The sequence below is a fragment of the Glandiceps talaboti genome, chromosome 2 (genome assembly GCF_964340395.1).
Source record: "Glandiceps talaboti chromosome 2, keGlaTala1.1, whole genome shotgun sequence".
Classification (NCBI taxonomy): domain Eukaryota; kingdom Metazoa; phylum Hemichordata; class Enteropneusta; family Spengelidae; genus Glandiceps; species Glandiceps talaboti.
Genome location: NC_135550.1, coordinates 2,764,045 through 2,779,236, shown reverse-complemented (window position 1 = coordinate 2,779,236; position 15,192 = coordinate 2,764,045). Strand labels below are relative to the sequence as shown.

Sequence of the window (15,192 nt, the reverse complement as noted above, 5' to 3'; positions counted from 1 at the left end):
AAGTAAGTAAGTTAGTTCGTACCCAAGAATATCAGTTTACAATTTCAATTACACAAATTGTCACTGTGTAACAGTGTTTGGATCGTGTTAGAACAGATCCCTCAATATATATTTTTGGGGGGCTATAATTTTTATGTATAACTTAGTTTACAGAAATACGTGTTTCACCCAGACTAGGTGTCTGGCAATATGTACGCACCGGAAAAAAACGTAGCAGAAACACTGCACTTGAAAAAATATAACAAGGGACTCTTTTGGATTAGGCAAGAACTTCATGTATTAAACCAATATGTGTGAACAACCACTAATATGTTGATAAACTACCTGTGTCGGATTAACCAAATGCTCCTCCCAGATAAACAAACGTATTCCGTTGCACATGCGGAAACCTACTTCTGTAGCATGGGCACATAGCCTGGTTGCACCTTGGGCTTTAAACAAGGATGTCACTTAAGTCCAACTTTATTGAACATCTTTTTAAATGATTTACTGTCTATTTTTTATTTGAACGACAGCCCTGTGAAACTTACAACTCTGTCTCTGAATTGTCTTTTATATGCTGATGATCTATCATTGTCCACTGAAACTAAAGTTGGGCTGCAAAGTAGCTTAGATAAATTACATCATTTTTGTACAAAGTGGAGATTAACCATCAATGTTAAGAAAGCAAAAGTCATTGTATTTAATAAAGGAAATCAATTAATTAAGGGTGTGAAATTTTATTTTGACAGTATTACTATTGACAATGTAAGAGAATACTGTTGGTATCATTATTTCTGCTAATGGTAAATTTAAACAAAACTTCAATAACTTAAAGCTTAGCTCTCTTTAGTTTACGTAGAACTATTTCTCCTAATGAGAGTATTTCTATTGATGTGGCTTTAGATCTCTTTGATTGTTTAATTGTTCCTATTATGACTTACGGCTGTGAAGTTTGAGGTTATGAAATTGATAGCAAGATAAACTTTCTTGATGATATTAGTTTTTCGTTTTATAGATTTCTCCTTGGGGTTTCTAAGAAGGTATCAAGATGTGGTATTGTTGGAGAATTAGGTTGTTTTCCTGTTAATTTCACTTTAATTAAAGGGCCACTGCAATTCTATTTTTCACTTTTCATCAAATCAATAAAAAATAGCCACTTAACACATTTCTATAGCGTTGAAGAGAAAAAAGTGACCACGAATAGTGATAATCTCATTAGAAATTATGCTGCTTCCACATTCATGACACCCTCTGCTGAGGGAGTATTTATATTTGCATATGAAAGCATTCCTGTTATGTCGTCATAGTAGGAACACATAACCTTGAACTTCACCTTCCTAACATGCATTACTATGGAGGCTCAGTCACAACAAGTTCTCGAAACTGTATCTTTCGAACGGGACGGCGAATGTTCGTCAGATTTTTCAAGGGAAGAGGATCACAGCCTAGCTTTCATCTTTGACAGTGTTATTGAACCCTATTCCTTTGAACCAGATGGTACAAATGAAAGTTCTACGGGTGGATCCGGCGATGATGATCGTAACAGGCCACCTACACAACATCAAGACAGACTTTTAAACAAGAATTGGTATTAAAGTTGTATTCTATAGTGTCCTGTCCTGTCTGGTACTAGTATGTCTTTACAATGTGTTGTTGTGTAGTCGTGTTCCGTGGTATTCAATTCACTCCAGTGCTTAAGCAAAGTGGCACATTGAAAAAGAATGTTTGAATGACGGCGATAGAGTTTACATGCAGTATATTATCCATGTGTATCTAGTACATACATTTTGATGTGTCATCTATATAGTATTGCGGGTGGCAATGCACCAATGCAAATGCTCGTATAATATCGTCTGGTTCGTCATGTTGCACATCACTGTTCTGTCACTTTCTATAAATACTCGTAAATTCACATGCTGTTACTGTGATCTGCATGTATTGGAGTGTGTTTTGACATGACGTGGTAGCCTACATCATGTTCCCAGAACTGTAATAGGCCTACACTGTAGTGTATTATGAATGCAACTCTTACATGCTTGATGCACTTTGGCGAAGGTCAACAACCCAGGTCCACATCTAGCATCTAGCACCTCGGACACGATATTGACATTCAGGTTTGGGACTTTTCTGAAATAAATCTGGGTTAATAGTGTAATTTCTCGTGTTTTGCGTATTTATATTGAATAAATGTTATAGCAGGAAATTTGCAAGTTGTCAAATTACGGTCGATGCTAATGCAGGGTTCGTACACTTAAAGCAAAACAAAATTCCAGGACTTTCCAGGGGTTTTTCATCAGTTTTCCAGGGGTATTCATATTGATTTAGGCCATTTTCCAGGGGTGTCGACACTAAAGTATATTTTTTGAATGACATCTAATTGTCTGATGTGGACGAAAAAAATTAACAACAGTTCCCATAATATGTCACAAAACATTTTAAAGACAATCGACATTATGCAAGATGTTGGTCTCAAAACCACGTTTGCACGCTAAGATTCACGGAGAAACCTCTCTCCTACCCCGTAAGTAGCCGTTTCGTCAAGCTGGTGCATTGATTGTGTAAGATTGAATCGCAGCATACGTCAGTCTAATTCAGACACATCCAGAAAAGTAAATTAAAAACTAAAGTTTGTTCTCGTTATTGTATGGTTTGATGTTACTAGATTTATAAGTCAACTAAAATAATTTTTTTCTTCAAAATTTTGAATAAAAACGTCATTTACGTAACGAAATTTCGAGCTATGAATAACTGAATACATTCATTGATTGCGTCTCGATGTTTGTGTACGGACGCCACGAGTTGCGGAACATCGCGATTTCTCAACTCAACTTGACAATTTACGAATGTTACTGTACCGACAACATAAAACAGTAGTTTATTCTTTTAGAACATGTAACACAAATACCCATTTATCGACGACATAAAAGTCACAACCGTACTTTCAGAACCCGGAAATTCAACTGCACTTCCCTAGGCCGTAGCCCTAGTATCGCCATGTCTGAGCCTAGTATGTCGACTCATGCGCCAAACTTGTAATAATTTCTAATCGGGGTTGATGCTTTGATACTCGCTACAATGTTACGATAATCTTGTAATAACAGACCTACTATTACCCCCGGCCGGGACTGTTTCAATATCATGTCCCTGAAATGACGACTGGGAGATGTATGGAGTAGCAATATACGCAAGATCGAAACAAACACTGCGGCGCCCATTCAACTAATCATAGGCACGGTCTGTGGGGCAAAGTGTCTCGTGGAACGATCGTTTGACTGTCTGGGTTCAATCGGTGTGAATTTTGATTCACCACCGTGGCGAAAGACTTTGAAAATATTTTCGCCATTTCACATTTTATATATACGAGATTCAGAATCATATGAATGGGTGGCTCGAGCACAGACATGACGATCATCAATATTAATCGATCGATTGATCATGATCATTTTCCAGGGTTTTCCAGGGGTAGGGCGCATTTTTCCAGGGTTTTCCAGGGCTTTCCAGGGAGGGTTTGAAATTCCAGGGTTTTCCAGGGTTTTCCAGGACCGTGCGAACCCTGTAATGATTGTAGCTGTGTTGTGTCTGTGTCGAACTTTGTCCTGTCGGCAAGGTGTGTTGCGATGCTTGAAACAACACAAGATTTTCAGGACTAAAATTTTAGTTTATATTCATTATGTGTGCCAAATTTGGTGTCTCTACCTTATGTGGTCTATATTTCGTACAAATTTCAATCTGACCTTGCAAGTTCTCAAGTTAATGATTGTGGGTACATACGTATGTCTGTGTAGAATTTACAGTGGCTGACAAAATAGGTTCATAATGTTCGAAACAACACACAATTTTGAAGACTAAAATTTCAGTTTATATCCATTATGTGTGCCAAATGTAAGGTGATCGAATCACTCTTTGTGTTACTGCAGCCTCCAAAAACACAACGTCGAACCACTAACTAATGGTACTGCCAAAGTGAGCCGCTAGACTAACAACACCAAGACCAGGTTGGCCTCAAGGATGATGTAATATTACAAATGTAAACAACACCTTTGGCTTTGCTAACATGTGAGTGCTCGGCATATTCCGGAAACACGAAAAAAGTAGAAGGAAGCAGGCTGGGAGGTACAGATTTCCCCCCTCCCATTTCTATATGACGCATGCAGTAAATCAACATTTAATCATACATTCCTTTCATTTGGGGGCAGTATGAAGATATTAGTGTAAAGAAAGAAATAGAATTGCAGTGGCCCTTTAAACTGATGTTAAAGTATTAGTATAGTCAGATTAATTGTTGATGGAGATGGCTTATTGAGAGCAGCCTACATGAGTTCTATGCGTTATTCAAAATGGGGCATCTATTTAAGAAATTTACTTGATAAATATAGTGAGAACAGTATGTGGTCAAATCTGTGCATGTTTAATTCTATAATCAAGAAGGTTCATGATAATTTATGTTAAAAATTTTGTAAATCTTGGTACGGGAATTACATGATGACATTAGAAGAAACAGTACTGACAAAAACAAAATGAGAACATATAGATTGTTCAAAACAGTTTTTGGTTTTGTGAAATATCTTCTGCAAATTAAAAATCCTGTTTGTAGAAAACTAGTGACTAAATTTCGAATTTCGAATTATAATATTCAAATTGAATTGGGTAGATGGTCTACTCCTAAGATTCCTGCAGATGAAAGATTCTGTAAATTTTGTCAAAATATGGTAGAAGATGAATTTCATCATTTAGTTCTTTGTTCTCATTATACAAATAAAAGAAAGGCACTTTTTTCTTCTTTCTTTTTTCTTTTTTGTTATTAAATAATTCAAATTTTCATTCTTTAAATGACAAAAGTAATTTTTTGCACATTTTGACCTCTGATGATAAACCTAATTCCTCTTGGAAAATTTCTTGTTGATGTAAACAGTCCTCTAGCAGTTGGCTAAAGAATTGTATTGTATTCAGTTGATTTCTGTATGTCATTTTTGTATGCTTTACCATGCTTGCTATGGCATGTTGTTATGCAATAAAGATTGATTGATTGATTGATTGTTTACCTGTTGTTGGAGTCCCACTTGATCTTAATTTAACGCGGCTACTTTTATCTTTCATACTTTTCAGTGATACAGGGTTGATATTTGTGATAGGTGTAGTAGCATCATCTGGTAAACAAGAAGGTCTTTCTTTTGTCTTCTTCCTCAGGGACTGTCTTATTCTTTTACTGATAGCCTTTTGTGTTTTCTTATCCAGTGGTGGTCTGTCTGCCTCTTTCCTTGAACTTCCTACATCATTATTAATGTCAAAACTGGCTTGCTGCAATTTAAAAAATTAATATTGTTTGATTTATTACCAAAATATTTGTAGTACGAAACAAGTGAAAAACGTATTAAAAAATAAGGAATCCAGCATGTTCAGGAAACAAGGAACTAATATTTTATTTCTAACAGCATACAAAAGTGATGGATATATATACTCTGCCTTGATACTGCTTTACTCTACATCTGAGTGAGAAACTCTTGTTCGAGTTGCAGTTGTTGACCAACTGCAATTTGCAACTCGTACGTGTGATTTCCTAAATTGTTGAACTGACTGAGCTGTGACATATTTGACACGTCTACCATCTTTATCTGCTTACATCATGAATAATCGGGGATGTTATTGAAGAAGAAGAAGAAGAACAACAACAACAACAACAACAGCAACAACAACAACAACAACAACAACAACAACAACAACAACAAGGTATGTACAGTCATGGATATATTAGTGAGACTGTCACTAATACATCGATCCATGGTATAGCTATAGTATCCCAGGCTATAGTATAAGTGTCCGCCAAATTAATGACTCGAATGAGGAACAATTTGAATAAAACAATACTAGTCAAATACTAGCATATATTATACTGATGTATTAAAAGACTTTTTCGACATTTAAACTATTTTCACATAATATACAACCATGTCTGCATTATCATGCAGTACCTTGTTCTTGCTGGCTTTAAAAACAGCAAACGCCGATACTTTTTTGTTCCCTCTTGCACTCATGTTTGGCAGCTGGCAGTCAATGGAACCATGTGCATATGATGAGATGAAGGTCCGCGAGTTTCAAACGGCACTTTTAGGTCAAAGGTTATAATCGTTTTACACATGCGCACATTCCAAGATGGCTGATGGCTGGCAGTTGGAGGATGTCATTTGTAAACATGTAAACGTTCACCAGATTGAAAGGGCCCAAAGAACAAATGTGAGTATGTGTTGGTGAAAATAAGATCATGTAACTTTAACAACCCATGTTCTATTTGTTAATTGCTATCGATTCTTAAAATGTCCAGAGAAGCCCGCCCGCAATGACCTGGTGGCGTCCGAGGTTGTCTAGTAACGACGCGTTTCTCTTATTGAATCATGGCCCATGATTTTTCTCTGAGTAATCTATTTCCAGACAAATAAATTATGAGATACGCCGCAATTTTAGTGAAGTGGTTTGTATTATGGAGTTATTGCAAAGAAACTAAGGAAATCTTCTCGAGTTCTACGGACTATGACGGGCTTGACGTCCAAGTCCATCTCACTGAGACAATAGAGATTGTCTATGGTCTCAGCCCTCACAGTGGACGGACGGAGACGTAACTCGACTGCGTAACCCTCTTACGTAACGGTTAAGACTTGCTGACTCCCACACACACACACACAAACATACACAAAGTAGCACAGTGAGACTGCAGAGTTTGGCGAACTTGGGGTACTCTTTATCACCACTACAAAACTTACTAACGGAGCACACCTGCCCCCTATTTCTACTACTAAAAATACCCCCTACAAACATCAAAACAACAGCAAAGTTGTATTTCAATGTCCCTATAAACAGAGAAAACTTCCATCTGAGCAAATACAAAGTCAAAGAATTGTATTGCAATGTCCCTATAAATAGAGTTAAACTTCCATCTGAGTAACATGTATGGCAATGACAAAATACTTTATTGCAATGTCCCTATAAATAGAGTTAAACTTCCATCTGAGTAACATGTATGGCAATGACAAAATACTTTATTGCAATGTCCCTATAAATAGAGTTAAACTTCCATCTGAGCAACATGTATGGCAATGACAAAATACTGTTATTGCAATGTCCCTATAAATAGAGTTAAACTTCCATCTGAGCAACATGTATGGCAATGACAAAATACTGTTATTGCAATGTCCCTATAAATAGAGTTAAACTTCCATCTGAGCAACATGTATGGCAATGACAAAATACTGTTATTGCAATGTCCCTATAAATAGAGTTAAACTTCCATCTGAGCAACATGTATGGCAATGACAAAATACTGTTATTGCAATGTCCCTATAAATAGAGTTAAACTTCCATCTGAGTAACCTGTATGGCAATGACAAAATACTGTTATTGCAATGTCCCTATAAATAGAGTTAAACTTCCATCTGAGCAACATGTATGGCAATGACAAAATACTGTTATTGCAATGTCCCTATAAATAGAGTTAAACTTCCATCTGAGTAACCTGTATGGCAATGACAAAATACTGTTATTGCAATGTCCCTATAAATAGAGTTAAACTTCCATCTGAGCAACATGTATGGCAATGACAAAATACTGTTATTGCAATGTCCCTATAAATAGAGTTAAACTTCCATCTGAGTAACCTGTATGGCAATGACAAAATACTGTTATTGCAATGTCCCTATAAATAGAGTTAAACTTCCATCTGAGTAACATGTATGGCAATGACAAAATACTGTTATTGCAATGTCCCTATAAATAGAGTTAAACTTCCATCTGAGCAACATGTATGGCAATGACAAAATACTGTTATTGCAATGTCCCTATAAATAGAGTTAAACTTCCATCTGAGCAACATGTATGGCAATGACAAAATACTGTTATTGCAATGTCCCTATAAATAGAGTTAAACTTCCATCTGAGCAACATGTATGGCAATGACAAAATACTGTTATTGCAATGTCCCTATAAATAGAGTTAAACTTCCATCTGAGCAACATGTATGGCAATGACAAAATACTGTTATTGCAATGTCCCTATAAATAGAGTTAAACTTCCATCTGAGTAACCTGTATGGCAATGACAAAATACTGTTATTGCAATGTCCCTATAAATAGAGTTAAACTTCCATCTGAGTAACCTGTATGGCAATGACAAAATACTGTTATTGCAATGTCCCTATAAATAGAGTTAAACTTCCATCTGAGCAACATGTATGGCAATGACAAAATACTGTTATTGCAATGTCCCTATAAATAGAGTTAAACTTCCATCTGAGTAACCTGTATGGCAATGACAAAATACTGTTATTGCAATGTCCCTATAAATAGAGTAAAACTTCATCTGAGCAACATGTATGGCAATGACAAAATACTGTTATTGCAATGTCCCTATAAATAGAGTTAAACTTCCATCTGAGTAACCTGTATGGCAATGACAAAATACTTGTATTGCAATGTCCCTATAGATGAACTAATACGGCTAAATAGTATACACTGTATGATGGCATAAAAACAATAGCTATGTGAACGATCAAAAAAAACATCACTACAGTTACATAGAAACTCTGCTACCCAATAAAACTGACATAAAATGTACAAAGCAAGTGGCGATGGGAGGGTGGGAAACGTGATCGATAGCAGGCTGCCCCTCCAGCTGCCAAGGCCAGAATGCCCGCTAGGTTGAAATTGGCGGGCATCTATCGAATGCAGAATGACCGTAACCTACAACAATTGGCCCGATAAAACCACCCTGCTGAGCGATCACGTTCCCGTCACAGTCTTAAACAACGCTCATTACATTGGAGCTATACCTTTAGTCGATGTAATTATGTCCTGCTCCTGGATGTACATACCCAAGGATATATAAATAGTTGAAACGGTGTACCTCCATGTTATGCCCTTTAGCTGTCAAAATGTTGACTCAGCAAGCAAAGTCAGAAACCATATGTCTGAACATGGAACTCCAAAGTATAAGGGGAGCCTCCATCATCTGAAGAATGAAATGCAAGAGTCCGACCCGGACCAAAATAGTTTGCCAAAATTACAAGAACTTAATTTACAGAGAAAAGTACAAAATGTAGTTGAGGCGAGTACTATTCAAAAATAACACCATGGATGGAGTAGTGACTGCACAGTAACAATTTTAAGGAAGAAGGGCATAACATTCAATAGAAATGGTAAACATTTAAAAAACGAATTTTTTTACACAGGTCTTCATATGAGCATGGATGTATTAGGGGATAATGTAGCTGCAATAATTGTAGCATTTGCTGTTTTTTTAGGGCTTTTTCAATACGGTAGTATTGCATATGATGGTATTGTTTGATAATACAATATAGTATTGCATATGATGGTATTGTTTGATAATACAATATAGTATTGCATATAATGGTATTGTTTGATAATACAATGTAGTATTGCATATGATGGTATTGTTTGATAATACAATGTAGTATTGCATATAATGGTATTGTTTGATAATACAATATAGTATTGCATATAATGGTATTGTTTGATAATACAATGTAGCATTGCATATAATGGTATTGTTTGATAATACAATGTAGTATTGCATATGATCATGGTATTGTTTCATATTATGAGGTTACTACCCGATATCACCTCTTCGTTTGTCGTATCTCTGTGAGTGCAGTTTCAGTAATGTGACACGAGTCTAATGACTTGTGTCACTTTATGACACTGCACTCACGTCTGATGATTCGTGCTCCAAATACACTTAACTTCAGTGGGTGTGTAACATTGTTAATGTTTAGGGTGTTTAGATGTAACCATCATCACATGTAGATATGGTGCCCTCAACGGCCAGACAGACAATATTACAACTGCGCCTTTGTTGACTTTTAAGCATTAGAAGTATGATGATCAAGAGTTGATTCTCCAATGTACATTGCTGAGGCAAAAACAGTTATTCATAGCTTTTATTCATTCTGCTATTATTATTTTACACATTATCTAATCTGTGAAAATACATGTTGAAAAGTAAGTTATTGGCCAGACCAAGTAAGTGTATGTCTATCAGTTTACAGTATAAAACATTCAATTACCTGTTACAATGAACTGTGTAAAATGTGTTGACGGTGATATTTAGAGACTTCTGATAATTGATAATCGTATTGCATGCCATCAATCTCATTTTACAGATCAAAGATTACTTCTATTTTTATCCTCCAATAATAGGTTTAAGCATATGATAGTGCACAAAAATACTAATAATAATAAAAATAAAAGATTTGGACCAAAAATGGTTTTATAAGACTAAGACTCATAGTAGGTAAAAATTGGTACTTTTGAAGTTTTCACAAGTTAAGCATGACCTAAACCAATTGTACATTGAACAACATTCTTGTGGAAAGTTTCCTTTTCAGTCAAGATGTAGAAGCACCCACACCCACCTTTTGTATGTCAAACCCCATCATATATACATTATAATAGACCCTCTGTTGGATTAACACAAAATGGGTGAAAATGTTTGAATCTATGATGTTATTTTATCACTCTTTACAATAATCACACTTCTACACATAGTTATTGTCATTATTCAATATATGGAGAAACAACTTTTCAGATCAAATGTTTGGAAGGATGACTGTACTGTATATCTTTTTTATTTGAACTAACAATAGCACCTAACTCTAATGTCATTTAGAAGTTACATTTTACCTATACATGGTACATTTACATGTATATAATAGCATGTTACATTTTACCTATACATGGTACATTTACATGTATATAATAGCATGTTACATTTTACCTATACATGGTACATTTACATGTATATAATAGCATGTTACATTTTTGGAATGGACATTCTTATTTATTATTTGATGATACTTAATAAAGGTCCACTTTAAGAAAGGATTACACATTAGGTGAGAAAAACAGTTGTCTGTCAGAGCTGTAATCAGCTCAAAACAAAAGAATGATCCTATATGTTATTGTTGTACCATAGACCCTACGTGTATGGTTGTACAGTATGTATTCCTCATGGCTACACTGATAAGACCCTATATGTTGTACAGTAAGTATTCCTTGTGTCTCCACTGATAAGACCCTATATGTTGTACAGTAAGTATTCCTTGTGTCTCCACTGATAAGACCCTATATGTTGTACAGTAAGTATTCCTTGTGTCTCCACTGATAAGACCCTATATCATATGTTGTACAGTAAGTATTCCTTGTGTCTCCACTGATAAGACCCTATATCATATGTTGTACAGTAAGTATTCCTTGTGTCTCCACTGATAAGACCCTATATCATATGTTGTACAGTAAGTATTCCTTGTGTCTCCACTGATAAGACCCTATATCATATGTTGTACAGTAAGTATTCCTTGTGGCTACACTGATAAGACCCTATATCATATGTTGTACAGTATGTATTCCTTGTGTCTCCACTGATAAGACCCTATATCATATGTTGTACAGTAAGTATTCCTTGTGTCTCCACTGATAAGACCCTATATCATATGTTGTACAGTATGTATTCCTTGTGTCTCCACTGATAAGACCCTATATCATATGTTGTACAGTAAGTATTCCTTGTGTCTCCACTGATAAGACCCTATATCATATGTTGTACAGTAAGTATTCCTTGTGGCTACACTGATAAGACCCTATATCATATGTTGTACAGTATGTATTCCTTGTGTCTCCACTGATAAGACCCTATATCATATGTTGTACAGTAAGTATTCCTTGTGTCTCCACTGATAAGACCCTATATCATATGTTGTACAGTATGTATTCCTTGTGTCTCCACTGATAAGACCCTATATCATATGTTGTACAGTAAGTATTCCTTGTGTCTCCACTGATAAGACCCTATATCATATGTTGTACAGTAAGTATTTCTTGTGTCTCCACTGATAAGACCCTATATCATATGTTGTACAGTAAGTATTCCTTGTGTCTCCACTGATAAGACCCTATATCATATGTTGTACAGTATGTATTCCTCATGGCTCCACTGATAACACTGAATACTAATGCGAGAACCTAGGATTGAAACCCTGGCCTTCAAAACATAACTGTAAATGAGATTTGCTTTGTCAAAATAGTAACAGCCCTGATGTTCATTATTTCTAATTTGATTACATCCCAGCTGTGAAAACAAACCATGGACATTGAACGTGGTAGTTTAGATGAGATAACCAGACCTGCCAGTAGTGATAGACCAAGAACTGGCAGTCGACCAAGTAGTCGTATATCACTGAGCAGTGCCTCATTATCTAGACCTCCAGCACGTATTACAACACCCACGCTACTTGAATCATTACCACCCGAAGACATATCTCAACAGGTATGTGGGCAGTTTTCTTGATTTATGGGAGCTTTAAAATTAATGTTTGTCTAAACTCTAGAAATACCATGCATTGGAAGGTACAGGTGTTGAAATATGTACAAAACGAGGAGTGCCGAGTGGAAAAAGAAAGGACAACCACATAGGGCAACTGAATATTGATAAATCATGTGAACAAGTACATTGGGTGAGGCATTCTTTTTGGGGAGTATTAACAGCTGCAACGTTTGAAGGAAATTTCTGTAAAAAAAAGGTATTGTACAATTGTACATCGATGTTGATCAGATATCACATACATGTATGTATTTTCATGTTAAATTACCAGTACTTTTAATTATTACATAACAATTATTAATAACATGGTGACATATTTTGTGTGAAATTTGTCCAAAGACATCATGATATATATATTGAATATTGGTAACATTGTCCTTGTATGTTTTGATTTCAGGAATATGATCTTGAAGTTGTTGAATATCATAGTTCAGATAGTGATGATGAAGGCAATGGAAACCATAATGCCACTGATGCATTGAAACAGTTACTGCTCATAAATCCTGGTGAGTTCAAAATTCAGATTCTTGCATTTTACTGGAAAACTATACAATTTCATTGTTTTTGCTGAGCTTTCGTAATTCTATTGAAGGCATAGGTCGGATTATGAATAACAGTCAGATAGAAAAACAGTTGTCTGTAGGTCCTGAACAAAACAATACTTGAATGTACTCATGGCTCTACTGATAAGATAACACTAATGTGAAAACCTGGCATTGAAACCTTGGCAGGTACAACTTGGCATTGAAACCCTGGCCTTTAACAGGCAGATACAACTTGGCATTGAAACCCTGGCCTTTAACAGGCAGGTACAACTTGGCATTGAAACCCTGGCCTTTAACAGGCAGGTAAAACCTGGCATTGAAACCGTGGCCTTTAACAGGCAGGTACAACTTGGCATTGAAACCCTGGCCTTTAACAGGCAGGTACAACCTGGCATTGAAACCCTGGCCTTTAACAGGCAGGTACAACCTGGCATTGAAACCCTGGCCTTTAACAGGCAGGTGCAACTTGGTATTGAAACCCTGGCGTTTAACAGGCAGGTACAACCTGGCATTGAAACCCTGGCCTTTAACAGGCAGGTACAACTTGGCATTGAAACCCTGGCCTTTAACAGGCAGGTACAACTTGGCATTGTAACCCTGGCCTTTAACTGGCAGGTACAACCTGGCATTGAAACCCTGGCCTTTAACAGGCAGGTACAACCTGGCATTGAAACCCTGGCGTTTAACAGGCAGGTACAACCAGGCATTGAAACCCTGGCCTTTAACAGACAGGTACAACTTGGCATTGAAACCCTGGCCTTTAACAGGCAGGTACAACTTGGCATTGAAACCCTGGCCTTTAACAGGCAGGTACAACTTGGCATTGGAACCCTGGCATTTAACAGGCAGGTACAACTTGGCATTGAAACCCTGGCCTTTAACAGGCAGGTACAACTTGGCATTGAAACCCTGGCCTTTAACAGGCAGGTACAACCTGGCATTGAAACCCTGGCCTTTAACAGGCAGGTACAACCCGGCATTGAAACCCTGGCCTTTAACTGGCAGGTACAACCTGGCATTGAAACCCTGGCCTTTAACAGGCAGGTACAACCTGGCATTGAAACCCTGGCGTTTAACAGGCAGGTACAACCAGGCATTGAAACCCTGGCCTTTAACAGACAGGTACAACTTGGCATTGAAACCCTGGCCTTTAACAGGCAGGTACAACTTGGCATTGAAACCCTGGCCTTTAACAGGCAGGTACAACTTGGCATTGGAACCCTGGCATTTAACAGGCAGGTACAACTTGGCATTGAAACCCTGGCCTTTAACAGGCAGGTACAACTTGGCATTGAAACCCTGGCCTTTAACAGGCAGGTACAACCTGGCATTGAAACCCTGGCCTTTAACAGGCAGGTACAACCCGGCATTGAAACCCTGGCCTTTAACTGGCAGGTACAACCTGGCATTGAAACCCTGGCGTTTAACAGGCAGGTACAACCTGGCATTGAAACCCTGGCCTTTAATAGGCAGGTACAACCAGGCATTGAAACCCTGGCCTTTAACAGGCAGGTACAACTTGGCATTGAAACCCTGGCCTTTAACAGGCAGGTACAACCTGGCATTGAAACCCTGGCCTTTAACAGGCAGGTACAACTTGGCATTGAAACCCTGGCCTTTAACAGGCAGGTACAACTTGGCATTGAAACCCTGGCCTTTAACAGGCAGGTACAACTTGGCAACACTGACAGTTGTTGTCTATACAAAGCATAATACATGTACATGTAGTAGAAAGATAACAATCATTGTGACAAAAATTCTTCAGACACTTGAGATTGATTTTCTTGAAAGTGTTACTTTGACAAGGAGACTGACATACATTACTTTTTATATTTGGCTGATAGAAATTGAGAAATTATAGTCATTTTAAAATAACATTTTCTGAAATTTCACCTTTGTGATGTATAATAAGTTCTTTGCTCAGTTCAAACTTTTATATTGGCATACACTATATGATGACAATAACCCTTGTATACATAGTCCGGCACCACTCCAAAACGGGCGGTTACAAACTCTCCACAGTTGGAGGTTTTCCGAACTTATGAATATTAATGAGTCACAAACTTGGCTTGAGGAAGGTCCTACTATGGTTATTTTTCTGCCTAGATTTTAGCTCTAGAGACATATCTTGGACTTTATTAGAACGTAAATATCTCTATAATGGACAGTTCTATAAATCTGTTGATTTCCAGCTTATTAGATTTAAGCATTCATCAGATATGAGCAATCAAAATATAATTGCCGTGTGCTGAAAATTCCTCTGTTTTTTGTCACTTGATCATCA

The 15,192-nt window shown here is 37.0% G+C and overlaps 2 protein-coding genes across 3 annotated transcripts in view; one reads left to right on the top strand and one right to left on the bottom strand.

Moving 5' to 3' along the window:
• LOC144452895 (bifunctional lysine-specific demethylase and histidyl-hydroxylase NO66-like) overlaps window positions 1-15,192 on the bottom strand; it is a 62,723-nt gene that overhangs the window by 40,200 nt on the left and 7,331 nt on the right. The window contains exons 1-2 of one of the 2 annotated variants that reach the window (XM_078144102.1): window positions 5,952-6,071; window positions 5,025-5,280 (exon numbers count right to left, since the gene is read on the bottom strand). In XM_078144102.1, the coding sequence (XP_078000228.1) occupies window positions 5,025-5,280; window positions 5,952-6,014 (319 nt within the window). In that variant the 5' untranslated portion in view covers window positions 6,015-6,071. Of the gene's footprint in view, window positions 1-5,024; window positions 5,281-5,951; window positions 6,072-15,192 lie in introns of those variants that run through there. The other variant, XM_078144111.1, reaches the window with a different exon arrangement.
• LOC144452885 (uncharacterized) overlaps window positions 6,125-15,192 on the top strand; it is a 33,209-nt gene continuing 24,141 nt past the window's right edge. Inside the window, exons 1-3 of the mRNA XM_078144090.1 lie at window positions 6,125-6,213; window positions 12,112-12,309; window positions 12,761-12,869. Coding sequence (XP_078000216.1) covers window positions 12,127-12,309; window positions 12,761-12,869 — 292 coding nt within the window. The 5' untranslated portion in view covers window positions 6,125-6,213; window positions 12,112-12,126. The remainder of the gene's footprint in view (window positions 6,214-12,111; window positions 12,310-12,760; window positions 12,870-15,192) is intronic.